The sequence below is a fragment of the Tauraco erythrolophus genome, chromosome 7 (assembly GCF_009769465.1).
Source record: "Tauraco erythrolophus isolate bTauEry1 chromosome 7, bTauEry1.pri, whole genome shotgun sequence".
NCBI classification, from domain to species: Eukaryota; Metazoa; Chordata; class Aves; order Musophagiformes; family Musophagidae; genus Tauraco; species Tauraco erythrolophus.
Window position 1 is genome coordinate 11,959,310 of NC_141471.1, and position 21,032 is coordinate 11,980,341.

Sequence of the window (21,032 nt, forward strand, 5' to 3'; positions counted from 1 at the left end):
GGACTGCTCACTGTAGACTGGGGCAACAGCTGTCCTGGAGGAATTGGAGAAAGTTCTATTCCTGTTGGTTCTTCCTCCCAACTGGCATACCCTGGCCTCTAAAGCGGAGGTGGGTTTTCCATCCCACCTTCTCATGTCTTCTCCATGATCACGGAGGTAGAACCACAGCTCACCCCGTGATCTGTACCGTCTCTCTTGTCTCTCTCGAGGAGGGTAACGCCTGGTTCTGACAGCTGAAATTCTAGAACGTTTGGGTGGTGGGAAATCTACTTTTTCTCTTAATTCTCGGACCTCTTCAGACAGCTTTTCCACAGCCGCAACACAGGTTCGTATAGAAGTGTTATCATCATATCGTCGGAGGTAGGTGACCAGATTACCTACAGATAGTGGTGCTTTATCGTCCCCGAAGTCCATTATTGCCAGTGAGGTGGAATATGCTGCTGGCGCACTCCGTATAATCTTCTGCCACATTGGTCGTGTGCACCGGACGTCATCTGGATCTTCGAGTCTTGGTCCGCTTCTTGAGTCAAGATAAATCAACTCTCGCACAGCCAGTTCTCTCAGATACTGAATAGCTTTTTCTATGTTGGTCCACTTGCTTACATTACATGGCACCTCGTCCTTGTAGGGGTACCTTTCCTTTATAGCTGCCAGGAGTTGTCTCCAGAGGCTGCGGACTTGTGTCTGCCTTCCAATTGCTTTATCAATGCCTCCATGCATGGCAAGGGCTCCCAGCTGCCTAGCTTCACTACCATCTAACTCTAGACTATTGGCTCCCATGTCCCAGCATCTGAGCAACCAAGAGACAATGGGCTCACCTTTAAGACGGCCATAATCTTTTCGAATATCTCACAGCTCGCTCATTTTTAGAGATCTGGTGGTTATCCTCTCATCTATGATGTCACTCCTCCTCCATTGAGATTTTCTCTGGGGCGAAACAGAACGCTCCTGCTTCATTTCTCGTGATGGCCCTGGTCGCTCTTCATCATCATCATCCTCTCCTCTGCGTTCTGACTTTCGCACACATTTCCTCAGTTGCTCTTCCTCCAATCGTTGTGATGACCCTGGTTGCTCTTCTTTGTCTGGTTGCTCTGATGGCCCTGGTTGCTCTTCCTCATTTAGTTGTTGTGATGGCCCTGATTCCTCTTCTTCATCTTCTAACTTCTGTATACATTTTCTTTTCCTTACGGGGGCAACTGATACCATTGTAGTCTGAGTAGCTATAGTGCTTGTCATGGGAGTTGAGATGGCAAGCACAATAACCCGAGAAATAAATTGATATATACCCCTAAATGGCCGATTGACTTTGAATATATAGATAATTAAACATATATTCAGGAGACCTTGCAGGACAATCAAACCGGTTAAATTATTCCAATGATGTTCAGCATTATCAAAATCAGCATAAGCTTTTGTGAATGAAAAGTCACCGGTATAATTGGCGATGATATCCGCCAGGTGACGCTCAAAATTAATAAACGAGCTCCACATCACCATCCCCCTCTGCACCACCAAATACAAAGACTGAGCCGGTCCCAGCACCGATGATCTTATCAGAGTTACACCGTACAGTATAGCAAAACCCTTAATTACCAATAACATACTTTTCATGCCGGTCCAACACCCAGAGCCAGAAAACCGCATAAACATTCCGCCTAACATCATATAGGTTAAATAAGGCAATAAATTATGAATGTCCGGTTACATGTATGCAAGGATAACAAACAGCATTCCAGCCAGCAACATTGTTATCTCAACCCCTTCGAGCCCCACGTTGGGCGCCAATTAAGACTGCCATGGGTTAGGTTGAAAACTTCCTCCCCGCCCCCCCACACACAGCCGGTCACTTCCCCTCCCCCACCCCCAGGAATGAGGGAGAGAATTAAGGGATAAACGGGAAACCCGTGGGTTGAGATAAGAATGATTTAATACAGATGATTTAATACAGTATAGATGCTCACCACCCCCTTGTATGCGAAGCCCGTCTCGTCCCGAAAACTGCAAATCCCGGACGAACGCGAGGCCCCGAAATAGAGAGGGGCAGAGAGAGAGAGAGAGAGAGAAAAGAAAGAAAAAAACAGCAGAGCAACAGCGCAGCAAGCGCAAAAGAGCCAAAGCGCAAAAGAGCCAAAGCGCAAAAGCCCTTCTTCCTGGCTGCCCCTCGCTTTTATACTGGGCATGACGCTGCATGATATGGAATACTAACTGGCCAGTTTGGCCCTCAGTCTTAAGTTCCACACAAATCACAAGGGGAATCGTGTCCCCCTTGTCCCAGCTATGCTCCCCCCTTATCCTGCCGTGCTTCTGCACTCCGGCACACTGAAAAGTCCTTGGCAGCTTGCTATCAGCGTTCTTCTCAGAGTGAGCCTCTGAGTCAAACCAAAATACGGAGCTCTTCTAGCTGTTAAAAAAAACCCTCTGTCCTAGCTAAAACTAGGACAGAGGGAAATGCCCCACTTCCAGGAGGAGGTGCCCCACCTTTAACCAGCCACAGGTCACATGGCTTCCGGCTTCCCAGCGTAACTCACAGCACCTGTTTTAACAAGCCACAGGTGCTTCTCATTTAGCCCATGGAGCAGCCAGAGAACTTCCCCACACTTCCCCCCTTTTTTGAAAAAAAAAACCACCTAATAGCCTTAGGGGTTTCTCCATTCTGACTCCGTGTTCAATCGTTCTTTGTCGAATACCTTTGAGACAGAATCATGGGGGAGTCTTTCTTATTTCTGATTGTACGTTGGCGGTGGATATATCCATTCCTCTGGTGGTGATGGATGCCTCCACCCCGGTCGTTCTGGCTGCTTTTCTTGATGATTTACTGCCAGATTGGTCTGTGGCTGCCACAATGCTCCCGCAAAGGGTTTGTCGGGACTGTGGGACATCTGCACATGCCTTCTCATTCTCTTTCTGTCATTTCCTGGTTTTGGCCAGCCGTTAATATAAACCTTTGATTTGCAGTGTTTGGCAAAATGCCCTATCTTTCCACATCTGTAACACCTCTTCTTCTTAATATGTGAGGTAGTCAGGGCAGTGGCCAGTGCAGTCATCTCATGTTCTACAGACCCGACTTTAGCGCACGCAATAACCATTTCTTCTAAAGAGGGGTCCCCCGGCAACGTTTCAATAATTCTCTGGCAATCAGGGTTGGCGTTATCCTTTGCCAGCTGTTTTGTTAACAGGGCCTGTAATCTGCTGTCCAGTACTTGTTTTTCTATCGCCCCTTGTAACCTATCCACAAACTAGGAAAGGTTCTCTGACCCCTTGTTTAATTGTAGAGTACTTTGCCTTAGGGTCCGCCATTTCCGCTGTGCGCATCAATGCCTGCATCCCTATTTGCTTAACTTGCTCAAGAATCTGGGGATGCCACTGCGCTTGAATTGCTGGGTTATTAAATACCTGACCCGTTCCCATTAATGCATCTGTACCTATGGCATAGCATGGGTCACCTTGGGGCAACTGCATGTTCTGCAGTGCCTGATGGTCAGCCAACTGCCTCCACATGTTCATAAAGACAGAGCGTTGCACTGGCTGGAACATAACTTGGGCTAAATGTTGAAAATCATATGGCACCAATATCTCTAAATTTAATAATCGTAGCAATTGTGCCACTGCTGGGGAACTTGGTCCCTAACGAGCCACCGCCTTCTGCATATCTTGTATTACTTTCCATGACCAGCCCAAATGTTGATTGGGCTGGTTAGAGCCCAGGAGGGCCAGTTCCACAGGGAATACACTCGGCCCTCCCCCCATTTCTGTTACAGATGGTTCTTTATTGACCGGTGTCCCCAGTGTTTCAGTTAAGTTCCAGTCCCTGGCCTCCATTGCCTTCATCCTAACCTCGTCCCAAAACCAAACTGGATTACACAGCTGAACCGTAGGTGGAGTAAATTTTTCTGCCGCTTTTAGCTGCGCTGTGGGGAGTACATACGCTCTCAGGGAGTCCGGCTCTATTAAATAAGCAGATTTCTGTAACGTTTTTCTCAGCTTAGATACCAGCAGCAACTTCCCAGCTGAACTATTATTCACTTTAGGGGTCTCTCCCATAACCTCTCTTACTGCAGAGGGGGTTATAGCCTGCTGCAATATTTGCATTACTACTGCCAGTTGCTGGGACACTCCTTGTAATATCGTCATAACCTGCTGTAACATTATGGGCTGCGCTGTTTGCACCTGTGCTGGTTAGCCAGACACTGCAGCATATGAAGTTGCCAGGAATGTTTGCTCGAGTGGCAGAGCCGTAGGCAAGATGGAGGAAGGGGGGGCTGTTGGGGCAAAGGGCAGGGGATGCTCCAACACTTCGCCCTTTGTGGTCTGCAGGGAGAGGCAGAGTCCCTGCACAGTCCCCATGACTTTCTCAATCTCTGAGCACAGCGAGGATACAACAGATACACTGTCCACGCTACCTGGGGTCAGTCCTCCTTCAGATAGCTCACTATCTCCTTCATAGCCTTCACCCACAGATAAATAGTCTGATAATTCATTTTCTTCTTCTTCTGCCACCCCTTTTTGTATTATATCATCTAGGGTCCCCCATGTACGCAGCAGGTCAGTCAGGTCTTTTTGTTCAAATACAGCCTCAAGGAGTAGCTTGTCCCCTAGCTTTTTCTAGAGCTCAAGGGTAAGGGTGGAACTAAGATCCGCAAGGCCTTCCTGCTCTGATACCCAATCCAGTAATTTATAAAGGTCCTCATCACTTATATTGACTCCCACAGCCATTATCACAGACTTAAGAGTAGCAAAGGTTTGATTCTCTTTTACAAGGTTTTGTCCCATTTCTTCAATCACGTTCCCAGCAGCTCACCTGTTCCAGGTGTCTAAGTCAAAGTCAATCTGGATCAATTCGCAGCTTCCACACCGCTCTCAAGCTACGCTGGGCTTTGTCTCTACCACACTTCACCCTGTGGTCCAGAAGTTCATGTCCCAACAAATCACATCAGGGTCACCAGATGTCACAAACTGAAGGTATCCTGTCACACGAGTTGCAATGAAGGGTCATTGCAATCACCATGTATCACACTCAGAAGGTCCTGAATATCTCAAGAGCACCTCAGATTGCTGCTCTGCAGGGGCTCACATCTCTCCAACATCCAGGAAGGAAACACTCCACTTCCAGGGTGAAGTGCCCCACCTTTAACCAGCCACAGGTCACGTGGCTTCCGACTTCCCAGGGTAACTCACAGCACCTGTTTTAACGAGCCACAGGTTCTTCTCATTTAGCCCACGCAGCAGCCAGAGAACTTCCCCACACTCTCCCCGCCCTTTAATATTTTAAAGGAGGACCCCGAGATGAATTCACCTCAGAAATTGACTCCTGAGGCATGACAAGCCCTGGAGGAGGTTCAACAGGCTGTTTCTGCTCATCAGGTTTATTGAGTGGATCCCTCCATTGATACCACTGTTTTCATTACCGCTCCAGATTTTCATCCTACAGGTATCATTGGCCAGTGGAATAAGCAGTGGCCCGACCCTTTGCATATTTTGGAATGGGTTTTTTTTGCCACATCAGCCAAAAAAGACAGCATCCACATTGTTTAAATTGATTGCTTGTCTGATAATCAAATGCCGCCAACGGTGTTTGCAATTAATGGCAGCGGATCCTGCAACAATTGTTCTTCCAGTACAGCAGGAACACTTTGAGTGGAGCCTTACTAACAGTGCTCCTTTGCAAAGTGCGCTGCAAAAACTTTTTGGGACAGATTGCTTATCATCTGCCCAGCCATAAATTACTGCAATTGGCAAAATCAACAAGCTTTACCTTGCGGTCAAAAAATAGTCGAGTGCCAGTGCAAGGACTCACTGTCTTCACCAATGGGTCTGGGAAAACCGGGAAAGCTATTGTTACCTGGAAGGAGGAATCTGAGTGGCAGGTGCTGGAAGGCCATGAGTCAGGCTCAGCCCATTTGGTTGCACTGAGGGCTGTTGCCATGACTTTTCAGCGGTTCTCTCAGGTACCTTTGAATTTGGTCACTGATTCTGCTTACGTAGCGGACATAACCCAACGCTTAGATTGTTCACTTTTGAAGGAAGTGAATAATGCGGGTCTGTTTTCACTATTGAAAGCTTTGTGGTGTGCAATTCAAGCTCGAGTTCACTCATGTTACATTTTGCATATTCGAAGTCACACCAACTTGCCAGGTTTCATAACAGAAGGTAATGCCAGGGCTGACATGCTAGCTAACCCTGCGTGGGTAGCGCCTCAGCCTGACAAAATTGCACAAACTAAGGCATCGCATAGTTTTTTCCATCAAAGTGTGCATACCCTGCAGAAACAGTTTCACTTAAGGCCAACTGAGGCTCAGGACATTGTCAGCGCTTGCGCTGACTGTCACGGACTTGCTGCACCTCTGCCATTGGGGGTAAACCCCAGAGGCCTAAAAGCCTTGCAGCTTTGGCAGATGGATGTAATGCATATTCCTGAATTTGGCAGGTTTGAGTATGTGCACGTGTCTATTGACACTTTCTCCTCAGCTATGTGGGCGTCTGCTCATACTGGGGAGAAAGGTCGCGATGTCATTGCCCATGGGAAACTCGCTTTCGCGATCTTGGGTGTGCCTTTTTCTGTGAAAACCGATAATGGCCCAGCCTACGTCTCATGTGGCAGTTTTTACACCTGTGGGGTGTGAATCATACTTTGGGTATTCCGCATTCTTCTACTGGCCAAGCCATTGTTGAACGCGGTCATGGCACTTTGAAGTGTGTTTTAGAGAAACAAAAAGGGGGAATGCATGGAGAAACCCCACAGAGTCGACTAGAAAAAGCATTATATACAATTAATCATCTTATAGTGCCACCAAATTCAAATAATGCTGTTATTTTGAATCATTTTCTTTTGTTGCAGTCTTCAGGCCAGACGCACCTGCCCGAGCGAAAGTCTGGGTACGGGACCTACTCACTAAGAAGTGGGAAGGCCCGTGTGAGCTTATTGCTTGGGGTCGTGGGTATGCTTGTGTTTCCACAGGTACTGGGGTACGATGGCTACCTGCAAGATGCGTTTGCCCTGACCTGTGCCAGCAGAAGCAGAACAGGCAACCTCCAAGGCAACCTTCAAATGATAACCAGAATGCAGATCATTCTACAAGCAGAGACTGAACTTTAAGTTTCTTATGTTATGGAGTCAGAATGTTACAGCCCTTAAGGTTATTCAGAATTGGTAACTGATGTAGAGCCCTTAAGGCTATTTAGAATTAATGACTGGACGTATAACTGGGTTTGCTAGATGTATCTCCCATGGCATTGCTGGAGAATCTCTCTGCCCACTTTAAATTAGTCTTAAACAAAAAGAGGGAATTGTGGATACTAAAAAGCTAGAAGCAGAGAAATTTTCCAGCTGCTGCAGCATCCTGTGAAAGTTCTTTTTCCCATGCAGGCTAGCTGAGAAACAGTTTGAGGTTTTTGTAAACTAAGACTTTATCTTGCACCTGTAGCTTGTTATGCAGTCTTGTTTATGGTACACTGGGAAAGTTCTTTTGAAATGGGTTTCATAGCATTGAGCCAATTGCTCTGGGAGGTGGATGGTCAAGCGACCGATAGCCTTGGCCCTTCTTGCGAACCACTTTATACAGATTTGTAATTAATTAAAGCGTGACATTTTCTCCTGGACTTGAATTCTATGTCGTTCTTCTCTCCGTCCTCGGTACAAACAGTGACACTCCTTCTACTCTATAAACAATGTATAAAACACAACATAAAGTGTGAAGTCAAATCTCATTGCTCAAGAACACTTCAGGAAAGCAGCCTGAAGCGGTTGTATCAAAATGTTTATGAAGCAGCATGCCCCTTCCTGCAGCTGCAGCACCATCAGGAGACTATGGAAACAGGGAGGGCTCTAACTGCATGTTTAAGGTTGAGTAGTGCTCATATAGTCATTACTGGAATTAATTTCTGGAAAGGATTAGCTTGACTGATCAGATGAATTCTTACTTTTCAAATATCGGACAGTTGTTTGGAGCATTTCAGCAAAATCGGGAGCACAATGAAATAAAGGAAATGTGGAAGGAGTTATGCATTTAAATTTCCAGTACTGTAGAAAAATGTGTAACGAAAGAGTGATATATGACTAAATTCTCTCAAGTGGAAAATGTCATGCTTCATGTGGGGAGAGGGAAAAATAAGTGTGGAAGCCAATAGAATTCTGAATTTTAATATAACTTGCCTTCCAAAGTATGTCATGTAATTTGTAATGTATTTAAAACTGATGTATTTCAATGCCTGGCCACTTACTATTAGTGTCAAGTAGAAAACAAGGACAGACATGCAGACTGCACTAAATGCCTGCATTTGGGTGTCTTTCAAGTCTACGTCTTAGGTCTCCGTTGGGATCTCATGTTTGCTGGCGATACCAGAAAAAAACGAACAGAACACAGGGTATAGTCAGGATCATAGATTCCGATTCACTCAGGCTTTGCTTTTATCTGAAAGGATTTACAATTTACCATGAGACAAGTCAACAAAAATTACTATTAAAAAAAAAAGATATAAAGAAGGAAAAAGGGAAGCAAGAGAGTGTGTGTTTGGGGTCAGGAATCCAATAGCCTGACAGAGGCGCAGCTGCTGCACCTCCAAGGCACCAGGCCCGCTACTGGAAGGAAGACTGAGGGCATGGGTGCACACACACACAGAGTATGGATGTGCTTGTGCACATGGCCAGCCACACAGGCCTTCGACACTCAGATTATCCAGTAGCTGGCCTCTGTAGCCCCTGGTGTCCCAGTTGCATCCAAACACACACATACGTGTGCATCTGTACAAACACTGACATACAGTATGCACATCACTGCAGTCCCTCCAGCTGCTGGCACCCCAGACACACAGCTGCTGTGAACCTTTGCCCCTTTTCCTGCAGCAGACGCTTGGCTCCACACACACATGCACAGAACAGCCCCCTCAGCCAGGAAGACGGTTAGAAATGGGAGTTTAATAGGGCAGGATAGACAGTGCTGATTGGGTGTGCAGGCCATGGTCAGACAAGCATACTGACCAGCCTCTTGACATGCTACTGGCCTTTCATCCCCTTTTCTCTCCATTTTCCCACACTTTCCTCTCTTATCCACCTTAATCCTTCCCTTTTCCCAGCGTTGGTCTGTTCTCTAAACATCCCGTGTGTCTTGTACAATCCCAAGACGCTCTTCCCAGCATCCCGTAAGGGGTCCCACATCCCTGCAGGCTGTAACCCCCATTCTGCAGGGTGATCCAGACAGCTGCTTCTGTAGACTGGTGGGTCGCATTTCTGAGCTGCAGAGCCGATGACTTGCTGTGACAGCCTGGGAAGGAGCAGGGGCACGGAACGCTTGGCACTGATCAGCTTATTGGGGTCCATCCTTGCTCTCCGCTCGTTTGTACCAGTGGAAAGGAGCCTTTCATCACACAACCGAAGAGGGTGACGACGCTTTTTGCCTGTACGGTCCTACAAGGCACAAAACACGACGGCCCTAAATCACACCAACGGGCACAGCTCGAACCCGTGCGCACGGTTGGGGCTTCCTCCGGCAAGACCCCAACTCGATCCAGCGTGTTGCTCCCCACGGCAGGGCCCTGCAGAGGCCCCGCCGCTCCGGGGCCCCGCAGCACCCGAGCTCCCGCAGGCCGGGAGGGCCCCAAAGGCAGCGGGACTGCGCCGCCCCAGGCCTGGAGCCCACAAAGCGGCCACGAAGCTCCACACAACCTCCACGCCCCGATGCCGGCCCTGCCGGCCCACCTCCCGGCACGGAAGCGCGGGGCTCTCGCGAGAGGCACGGCCCCGCTTCCCTCTTCCGGCGGCGTGCGGCCGAGCTCGGGCGGCCGCCATGGCGCTCTACAATTTCAAGAAGATCACGGTGGTGCCGTCCGCCAAGGTACGGGCGTCGCTCCTCGTTCCCCGTTCCCCGTCCCTCGGCGTGGGGCGGGCGCTTCCCGCCGCGTGTGAGGAGAGCGCCGCTCCTCTTCCCCTTCGCGCCGCCGGCGCGGCCTCCGCCTGCGCTCCCTCCTCTTCCTCCTCCTCCCGCGCGGCCCGTGGGTTCGCCCCGGGCTGGGGCTCTGGGCTCGGCGGCCGGTACCGTGCGGAGCGGGGCGAGGGGGGAGCGGTGGGTGCTGCCGGAGAGCGGCCCTGCGGCCTGAGGAGGGATCCTGGGGCCGTTTTCCTCCTCAGCCCCGCGGGGGTGCCGGGGTGGCCGCCACAGAAATCCCTCCTGTGTTCCAAACCCGGGTCGCGCTTCGCCTCATCGCCGCGCTCTCATTCAAAAGAAAGCGCTGTCCGAGCGCAGCGAAGGAGCTGTGGTGAAAAGCACGGAGCTCCGCGCGGGGTTTGGGCCCGCGGTGCTCACCGCTCCGCGCGGGGAGGCGGGCGGCAGGGGTCGGGAGGCCGGCCCTCGGTTAATCGAAACGAAAACCGGAGAGGGAACGTGCACACTGCGTGTTCTGACCCGGAGATGGGAACCTGCGGTTCAGGTACTTTATCCGAAAACGTACGTTGCAAACCAGATATGGTGTGGATGTGCTTAACTGGTCTGTACGCTTCTCCACTGGAAGAAAACTTACGGCTTTGTGAGAACTTGGCAATTTGTATAATTAATACTGTTTCCTTGGTTGCAGGACTTCATAGATTTGACATTGTCAAAGACTCAGCGGAAGACTCCAACTGTCATTCATAAACATTATCAAATCCATCGGATTCGACATTTTTACATGCGAAAAGTCAAGTACACTCAACAAAATTACCATGATAGGCTCACTCAGATCTTAACAGATTTCCCCAAATTAGATGTAAGTGTTTTGTCGTTTGATCATAAAGGAACTTTGCGTCCATGGCATCAGGAATACTTCCTCAACAGCATATTGGTTTTATGTGAGTTTATTTTGGCCTGAGCAACGTCTTGCTGATTCACTGTGTAGATGATTTTGACTGATTCCTGTTAGATTTTACTGGGAGTAATTTTAGGCAAACTTGTTCTGCAAAAACAGTATGTTCCTGCTAAGAAAGGAAGTCTAAATTGTGCCCGTGGATGGTAATTGAAAGATGGGTTTCACAGGGTTTTAGCTGATCAAATACATTTGCCAGAAGTTGCTGTCAAATGAAGAGGAAGAAAGTGTAGGTTTCTTTACGTATGTTGTGTCTGCTTATTTCTTCTTTGTGTATGTGTACATAAATTGTGCTTATGGTTAGTCTTCCTTAGAAAATATTTGCAGGAAGTAAGAAATGTCCAAATATATCACATTGCTTCCCATCTTCAGTTTTTCAGAACTTTCACAACATAAATGTTGATCTTGGCACCATAAAGGACAGTGTTGGAAACACATGGAGAAGACACACATAGTCTTCTCAACAACTGCAACTGGATTCACATGTCCAGTGGGGCTTTTTCGTAGGCAGTTTTCTGCTCATGCTTAAATTGTTGACTTGTAACCATATTTTTGCCTGATGTTTTCACATCCAGTGAGTATTACTGCAGAATTCCCAAAGATATCTCCTGTGTTTTGTTTATCATCACATGATGAAATTTCTGCAAATAAGTATGTAAGTGGATTGCATTTTAAAAAGATTTGAACTGAAGATGATACTTCCTTGGAAAGCTGGAGGATTTATTTGGGCATTGAAGAAATCCTTCTTATCCAGTCTTGCACAGAATTTCATGTAGTGCTTGGAAAAAGGGAAGAACTATTGTTACTGTGTTTCTGGTATAGTATGAATTTGCTGTTGGAAACTACTTCTGCAGGCTTCTATTTTTTTTTTTTCAAAAAGCCTCCAAAGTTGTAATGCAAAGTATTTTACAAAACAAAAGATCAAATGGAAACTCCATATGAATGAGTCCAAGATGTGTTTGCAGAAGAAATTCAAAGCGATTAAGATTTACGCGTTTACTGACCAAGCATGTTATTTTTCTTACATAAGTTAGCAATGAAAACTTTTCGGATTATGTTGTCATTTGTGTGAATTTGGGAGAAAAAAAAAAGAACTTACATAGTTATCAATAGTCATCTTGAAGAAGGAAAATGTTATGCTTAATTTATTTTATGATTTTGTTTTAGGATATTCATCCATTTTATGCAGATTTGATGAATGTTCTCTATGACAAAGATCATTACAAGCTGGCTTTGGGACAGATTAATATTGCCAAGAATCTGATTGACAAGTAAGGGATATTAATGTCTTCCATTTTTGTACCTGCCTGGTTGGTTGTTGGCTAAATTCTTACTGCTTGTCTCCACAGTGTTGCTAAAGACTATGTGCGGCTGATGAAATATGGTGATTCCCTCTACCGCTGCAAGCAGCTGAAACGTGCTGCTTTGGGGAGAATGTGCACAATCATCAAAAGACAGAAACAAAGCTTGGAATATTTGGAGCAAGGTTTGTGTTAGAAATAGGCTAAGATAAAGTGTATGAATTGGATGTAAAATTTCTTCTTACACTTAATAACGGAAGAATGCATTTAATACAGAATATAGACACACGAAACACAAAGAGTTTCAAAATCCCCAAATACTTAGAATTTATTTTTTAATTAAATAGTTTTCTCTTAGAAAAGTCTTTGAATTTTATGGTATTACTAACTGTTATAAAATGTTTTTCTTTGCTTAAAAGTCACAGCCATGTTATTTATCATTATTTTCACTAACATATACTTGAAAAATAGTGCTAAACATTTTCCAAACTTTATTGCTTACTTCAGGCTTCTTATTCCTTCACATTATGTTGCCTGATTTCATGGGATCATTCTAGCTAAAAGACAGTGGTCTTCATTTTTAAAATATCTATTAAGTTTCTTTTTTTGTCGTATGTAGATCCTTGTGGAGTTTACAAACTATTACGTATTTTCATAAATGATAATCATAATGTCAGAAAAGTTATTAATTTGTATATAAACAATTCAGCATACGAGTTTTTATTCCATTTCAGTAAAACTTAAATTTTATCGCAAATAGAAAAAAAAAAATATTGTTAACATTTCAGTGCGACAGCATTTGTCTCGTTTGCCAACCATTGATCCCAATACACGAACTCTTCTGTTGTGTGGCTACCCGAATGTTGGAAAATCTAGCTTCATTAATAAGGTATGCGAATATTTTTTTCAGATATAATACTGAGATGCTGTTTAATTAAAATAGGGTAACATTTAAACGGTTCGATATCATTATGGCACTGTCTGATGTGAGCGGTAGCAAATCCAAGTGTGGGTGGAGGTTGAAAGGGATTCCTGGAGGGATAAATGAAAAATCATGATAGATTTCACTCTTAAAAAATCATTATCTTTTCCAAAATAGCATATATCCCATTAATATATTTTCTGATAGATAAATGCTTTCAGAGAAGCCAGAATAACCATTTTTTAGTTTTTTTAGTAGCAAAGGAGGTGTGTTTTAATGCAACTTCAGGAAATTTTCAGTAAATGTGTATGATTAAATCTTGTTTTAAGGTTACGAGAGCAGATGTAGAGGTGCAGCCTTATGCATTTACCACAAAATCTCTCTTTGTGGGACATATGGATTATAGGTATCTACGTTGGCAGGTAAGGACTGTTATTCTTTTGCATTTTCTTTAAAGAATTAACTTGTTATAACCTGATTTGCCGTTTTGCAATGTGAATTGCATTTCTGTGCCTTGGTGAGACGCGCCATGTCTGAGAGCTGCTGTGCAAGGTACTGTGTGCCAAATGAGGGCAGCAGTCAAAATCTGTTCTAAAAATGTACATGTATGGGTGTGTTTTCAATTTGAGGGAAGAATGGAAATGGCATTACTGACTAAAGGCAGCTCACTTTTTATCACTGTCATATTCTGGGCCAGGGCTTTCCCTTCTTGTTCAATACTGGGAGTGTTGGTTATTCTGAAACCTTATTCTTCTCCCATTACTCCATTTTCACATTCTCAATTTGGCTGAGTTGACAGTCTTATTTATGACTGAAAGGAAAAAATATTGCTGTCTTAAAAAAGACAATATTGACCAGAAATCAAGCACATATCCTGAAATAGTGTATCAGTTCTCCTATAATAAGGCGACTTAATTATGTTAATTTTAGGTAGTAGACACCCCTGGTATTTTGGATCATCCTTTGGAGGATAGGAACACCATCGAGATGCAGGCTATAACTGCGCTTGCACATCTTCGTGCTGCTGTGCTTTACGTGATGGATGTGTCTGAGCAGTGTGGGCATAGCCTGGAGGAGCAAGTAGAGCTCTTCAGAAATATTAAGCCATTGTTTGCTAACAAGGTAGGTTTGGTTTACATTGTTAACGAACGCCATGTTTTTAATAACATGATAACTTGAATTAGGATTCTTTTTTTTCTTTTTATTAGCCACTTATAATTGTTGCAAACAAATGTGATGTGAAGAGGATTGCAGAACTTCCTGAAGAGAGTCAGGTTAGACTGCTTCTCTCACCTCTCTCTTCTGACGTTTATGAAAATATTATGCACAAGTGTCGTGGATGGGTATCATTTGTATCGGGCAACAACTTTTACATGATCATTTCTTTATCTAGCTATTTAAGTGTAATGGAAAGTAGCTTTCCCGGTCTCGACCCATATCTTTCTTAAGTACCATCTGATGTATACCCTTGCCTGAGTATCATAAATGCCAAACAAAGCAGGTCCTAAGCGGCTTCAGAAACCTCTGATGCTGTGAGAACTTTCAGTTACTGCTGTAGCTGGAAGTAAGACTGAATAGCCTTGTTCAGTAAACGTTTCAGTAAGAGTTAGAGACCGTGAGCAGTAGACTGAGAGGTGTTGCGGAACAGTTGCAGCAGAAGGTCCCACTGGGCAACATGTTGCGTGTATGCAGGGCTAATTCTTTTGTATCTACAAGTTCAAGGACACATAGAATTTGTGTTTCTCTCACTCTTTTTTGTCTTTTTTTTTTCTTATGAGTCATTTATAGGTGCCTTTTAGAAAGTAGTTATTTGCTTAAAAAAGAAGAAAGATTAAGTAGAACTGTAGTTGTAAAGTTCTTGTCATCTTTTTAGAAAAATGTTTTAATAAAATAGTAACAAGTTGCATGTATTGATTTTGGATGAAGATTTCTGTTCTTAATGTATTGGTATGTTAAGAAATGGGCAGAATGTCATTCTTTGGGTTTATGTTTCTATTTTAGAAAATATTTGAAAGTTTTGAAGCAGAAGGATTTTCTGTAATAGAGACAAGTACTCTAACAGAAGAAGGTGTAATCCAAGTTAAAACAGAGGTAGGTCTCTCTTCTCTCAATTTGATTCAAATGAACAGCTAACATGTTGCCTCATTTGTGTGAATTTAATCTTGGTTAAACTGTGCATTATAGTGATAAACTTTAAGTGTTTTATCCACTATGTATCCTGTTGAGCCTCAGTGCACTTGGGTGCAAATGGAAAATTATGTCTAATACAAGTCATAATTTATTCCCATGATACTTTTTACAGAAAATAATTCAATGCTTTCTTGAGACCTAGAGAGAGAAGAGATTAGACAGAAGATGAGATGTGAAGCTAGATATTTGGGATTGAAAGCCTACTGTGTCACTCGTGTGTCAGGAAGGCTTCATTCCTTACCTGTTGTTGCCATGTGCACTTTCAGGCCTGTGACAGACTGTTGGCCCATCGTGTTGATACTAAAATGAAAGGAAATAAAGTGAATGAAGTATTGAATAGATTACACCTGGCCATGCCAACCAAAAGAGATAACAAGGTAGGATACATATTTACACTTTTTAGTGTATTTCCCACTACTTGGTAAGTAGGATGAGATCTCTCTCGTCTTGACATGTGAACAGATTAATATGGTGAAAAATTTCTTATTTTTAATGTATAACTGCCTTTGCTGGTAGGAGAGTCAGCTTGGGATTTTGTATTCTCTAGAAATACCTTACTCTGCAATGATGATGTATAGCATTATTAAAAAATTGATTCAAACTTTTTTTCCCTTTTTTATTGGGGTGGATTGTTATATTAATTTCAGGAGCGGCTGCCTTTTATACCTGAGGGAGCAGTAGCACGTAGGAAACGCATGGAAGTAGATACACCCAGGAGGAAATTGGTAAGTGGCATCTCTTAAGTAGGAGATCAGCAGATGGATTTTAAATTTCCTATATTAGCCCATAGATTTAAAATCAGATGGTGTATAAAGGCATGTATGTCTTTCCAGGAGAGAGATCTTGAACTTGAAATGGGAGATGATTATGTTTTGGATCTTCAGAGTAAGTATTATATAAGAATCAGTATTATTATTAAGCAGTAAAGTTTGGCTATTTCAGTCTTAAGGGAGAATAACTAAACTTGACTCCTTTCAATTAAGTACTGATGCCACCATTTTAATTGCATACTGTCCTTTACTTCTATTTCAGAACTGGTAACCTTCAGAGACTGTTCCTTGTTTCGTAATGTCACTCAGGTGTTTCCCATTCTAGAGTCACAGACATACAATGACTGATCTGATGATCCAGTGTTTTTTCCCTTCCGTTTTATATTGTACTACCTCATTACTTCTCAATGCTCTCTTCGTTAAGAAAGTATCAATATGAGAGAGACTGCCTGTACTCTGTTTCAGCTGGACATCTGTTGCTTATTGGGGCTTGGCAGTGGATTATGTCATTATTGAACAATATTTGGTGGTAGGAAGGAGATCAGAAGTGTTTGTGAATGTGTCAGAGGTGCTACCAAATTCTTGCCACTTAGGGATGTGGCGCTTTTTTAAATTGTGATCCGAGTGTCATTTTCTGTCATTGAACATTGTTTGACGTAATTTTTGTCTCTTCATAAACTTTTGTTCTATTTTTAAGAATACTGGGACTTAATGAATTCATCTGAAAAATATGATAAGATACCAGAGATATGGGAAGGTCATAATATACTTGACTACATTGATCCGGATATAATGAGAGTGAGTTTTCCATTATTCTTTTTACGCTCTTCCTGCCTCTTTATCCCTTTATTTGTTTAGTGTAAATTAGTGTATTTGTAGATTAAAAACAGTATGTCATGAGAACAAGTTCTTTTACATTGTCTGCACTTGCCATGGGAAGAAGTACTGTTTTCTCAGTGATCAGGGACAGAATTTCAGAAGAATGGACAATTGCTTTACCTTGTCAGAATGATGATGATCTTATCTTTTCCATTCTAAAATATGAGGTTTGCAAGAGAAGTTATATTTCTTCAGTCTTTGACTACAGCCAGAAGGAATGTAGCTATCAAACTTTATGTGTTATTAATAATATGAAATTCACCCATCAGATTTATGTCTTCTAGAGTATGATGTTAAAGGAAATGGACTGAATTCTCAATTTATAACATTTTTATTTAATAGCAAGCACTGTTCATTTTTTGCTGGTTGTTAAGGAGAAGTAATGAGTGCAGACCGTGGAGCCTGTCGGCTATGCAGTTGGATTCATCCAAAGTGCTGGTGTTCCAGACTCATGCTAAACATAAAAAGAAAGTTTTTTTTTTTCAGAGTGTGTTTCCAGAAATGGCAGAACTAGCAGAATTTGTATAGTACATATGTATTCACACAGTGGGCAGCTCCGGGGCAGTCACACAAATGCAGCCAAACTATAACGTGAAGTGATGTGATCAAGTAAGTCCACAGTAATCTACACCACCCGCTGCTTTAATTGTGGCTGGAGAGGTCATTACCAAGTAACATAGTTCCTTCGTTGAAGGATATTGTCATGCCCGCAGGCCATGCAAAAATGTAATCTTGAGGACTATAAGTCAAGGATTTGATTGGCATCTTGATTTTCATTTCATCTCTTCAAAATCTAAGAAACTGGAAGAATTAGAGAAAGAGGAAGAGCTGAGAGAAGCCGCTGGAGAATATGACAGTGAACCAGAAAGCGAAGATGAAGAAATGATGGAAATCCGACAGTTGGCAAAACAGATCCGAGAAAAGAAGAAACTGAAAATCCTGCAGTCAAGGGAGAAAGATACTCGAGGTCCGAGGATGCCTAGAACAGCTAAAAAGGCAAGTATAGAACACATTCTGTAGTAAAATCTTGCTGATATATAATAGCTTTATGAAAACGTATTACAATATTGGGTAGTGGAACTGATCACTTTTTCTCATGTTTGGCCCTCTCCCATGCTGCTTGCGTCCTCCTGTGCTCCTAGGAGTTCTGGTCACTATGTAGTTGTGCAGGCCAAACCAAATGAGTGATACTAGCCCTCTCTATTTGTGTCACACAAGTGAGTCTTTTGTAAAATTCCATATATATTGCAGAAAAACTTTTGAAGAATACAATTCGGCTCGCTTAATTGGATTGCTGCATCGAATTTTTTAAAATTGCTATTGTTAATTTAAATGCAAAGAATTAGGAGAATTACATACTTCAAATAAAAATGATGTAAGATTTGTTATGGAGCCCTCCCTCTGCTGGAAAAGATTATATATATTTCTTTTTGGAAGCTAGGTATCACACTTTCTAATGTCGATATCTCTTGTGACCAGTCCAAGACGATTGCAGAATAACAGACTGATAACTAGACATTTAGAGAAAATGAATCTAGCTGATTTTGCACCCAGTATTTATTATCCTCGCCAAAGTGTGTGCCTTTTGGGAGAGAAGGAAACGTTTCTGACTGAAATACCTCTCTTTGTCACCTTCCCCCCAAAAGGCAAACTATTTGAAAGATCTTTAGAGAATGCTGGGACATTGCAATCCTGTGAAGGATTTATGGGTTAAGAGAATTAAGATGCAATAAATGAAATGTGAAGTTATGTCTGTTCATCATCTGCTTGTGGGGTGTGCCAAAGGAATAAATATGTAGTGAATATAACCGGCTTATGGTGGTGTATTAAGACAAAAAATAAGATAGAGCCTTACTTTTTGAAAGAAACATGTTTTCTTAACTGTCTTTTTCCAGGTCCAGCGGAAGGTGCTAGAGAAAGAGATGACTGATCTTGGACTTGACATGACTAATAAAGATGACGTAAGTTTTTCTGATTAAATGCAATGTTTATCTAAAAAAGATCAATTTCATTACCTGCTAAATTTCTTTGAGCACATTTGAAATGCATTTTACAGTTGGCACAAGAGAGAGGTGGGATCTATTAAGGAAAAAATAGGAAACCCAGATGAGGCAGTCAGTGCTGGAATTTTTGAATGACGTGATCAGAACGTGTTGGGTAGGCTGAAAAAATAATGTTTATCAAGACATATATATATATATGCACTGCTTTCTATTAGAACTCTTGGAATTTGTATAGGATTCAAGAATGGGGTTTGGCTAAACATAATTTTCAAGTCTGCTGTGTTGGATCAGATGCTATTATGTCAGAAATAGTGACAGATCAGGCTCTTTACAGTTCATTAATTCTGTGAGTTGTAATTGAAGTTTTTGAGGGCACTTGGCATCTTCAGATGTAAGGCAGCTGAGGTACTTGAAACGTAGATTTGCCTTGGGGAGGCATTTCATCTTATCAGAAATGAAAAAAAAAAAAAGCCATTTTGTACAGCAAGTCCAGCAGTATTATGGCTGTCTAGATCTTGAGACCTCAAATTCCTTAACTAAACAAGGAGTTAGGAAACAAGAAATGTCAGCACTACACATCTGAAGCAAACATTTATGCTTCTCGGAGCTGACATGCCGTGCTGATTTGGGAGTGATCTCAGTGAGGAGGAGTTTAATGCTTACACTGTAGGATGGTGAGTCTTCATGTCTGAAACTCTTCAGGGCTTTGTCCTGTAAAGGGGACAGTAATCGGGGCAGGTTGCTTCATTAATTTTTGCTGTTGCAAAATTGCTTCAGTATTGCTGTCTGTTAGTTGCTCTATGTCTTTTTATTCATTGCTTATGAATCTCTTCAGAAAAAAATCAGAAAACTAGAGTTAATAATTGTGAAAAGAATATGCTAGTATTCACCGGAATTTGAATATTACTGTAGGACAGAAAGGCAGTGACCTACAGTTGACAAAATCTTTATGTTCCTCTGGAATAACCAAAACAATGTATCACAGCAGTCCACTTCCTGTTTTGTCATACTAGTCTCATCAGAAATGGAGCATGTCTGAGCTGGTCGTTTCCGTTTTCAATAATTAAAGTGATGTTTTGAATTTAGGCACATTATGTGAGAAGGTCCCGTAGCGTTACAAGGAAACGTAAACGTGATGAGTCTGAAACCCCTAAATCTGCAGCACGCAGTCGCAGCTGCTCTCGCACACCACGGGATGTTTCTGGTCTTCGCGACGAAAAGGTTTGTTGAAGTTACTGACCTTTATGGCAGTTAAAACAGCGTGACTGTACTTAAACCAGCTTCTGGGAAACTTCATGCCAGGCTGGTTATTAGAGTTCATCTCTCTTCTGTTTGCAGCTTCATCTTCCAGTGCTTTGAAACTCCATTTCAAAAATGCCCAGTTCATTCTTAAAAATAAGTTGTAATAACACAGACTAAGAAATAACATCTTAAATTTTTGTTTCTAAATGCAAGTATGAAGGAAGAGTTCTAAAACTGTGGAATTCCACTTCTAGTAAGTTGGGAATTGCAGGAATAGTGTGATCATATTGTTAGTGTACTGGAAAAGAAGAGGTTGCTAAGGAAGACTAGCGTCACTTGCAGTGATACTGTTCTAGAGTTGCGGAGCGTGGCGTTGGGTGTTAGTTAACGTCCTCGTTAAAAGCATCTAGCTTAGTGGTTTTTTAAAAGGTAAAGCCAGTTACCTAAGCTATTGAGGAATTTACTCTGCATGTTTGTTTAATTAGATGGTGAAGAAGGTCAAGACTATGGCAAAGAAGGCTCAAAAGAAAATGAATCGCTTGGGCAGGAAAGGAGAGGCGGACAGACACATCTTTGACTTGAAGCCAAAGCATCTGCTGGCTGGAAAGAGAAAATCCGGTAAAACACAGAGAAGATAAGCAGTCTTCTGAATTAAAACTCATTAAAATAAGCTTTCTAAAACTAATTTCTAGTCCTGTTTTCCTTTTTAGTAATACAGAGTGTTTAAAAAGTATGTGGTTTCTGTTAATGGTTAAGATACTTGAAGCTCAGAGAGGGAAAGTGATACCTTGATCTTGCAGTTCTATGTAACACCATGAGAAATTTGTTGATACCAGTGGCAGAAACCATTCTAAATAGGCATAAAAAAAATCACTTTGTTCCATTTTCTTATTAC

At 42.8% G+C, this 21,032-nt stretch overlaps 1 protein-coding gene across 1 annotated transcript; it reads left to right on the top strand.

Moving 5' to 3' along the window:
• The first annotated feature begins 9,738 nt into the window (after positions 1-9,738).
• On the top strand, positions 9,739-20,822 carry GTPBP4 (GTP binding protein 4). Its single transcript, XM_086614884.1, has 17 exons — positions 9,739-9,827; positions 10,564-10,734; positions 11,998-12,101; positions 12,180-12,316; positions 12,920-13,020; positions 13,383-13,475; positions 13,984-14,175; positions 14,262-14,327; positions 15,055-15,144; positions 15,510-15,620; positions 15,891-15,968; positions 16,077-16,128; positions 16,711-16,811; positions 17,691-17,888; positions 18,788-18,853; positions 19,982-20,116; positions 20,623-20,822. Exons 1-17 carry the CDS (start codon positions 9,780-9,782, stop codon positions 20,773-20,775), a joined length of 1,896 nt encoding a protein of 631 aa, XP_086471010.1. The 5' UTR covers positions 9,739-9,779; the 3' UTR covers positions 20,776-20,822.
• Positions 20,823-21,032: the final 210 nt, after the last annotated feature.

Bases quoted from the DNA above. Each gene is read 5' to 3' on its own strand.
- GTPBP4 (XM_086614884.1), top strand. From the start codon at position 9,780: ATGGCGCTCTACAATTTCAAGAAGATCACGGTGGTGCCGTCCGCCAAG. The intron at 12,102-12,179 runs GTAAGGGATATT...TTGTCTCCACAG, and splicing joins GCCAAGAATCTGATTGACAA to TGTTGCTAAAGACTATGTGC. The intron at 18,854-19,981 runs GTAAGTTTTTCT...TTTTGAATTTAG, and splicing joins ACATGACTAATAAAGATGAC to GCACATTATGTGAGAAGGTC.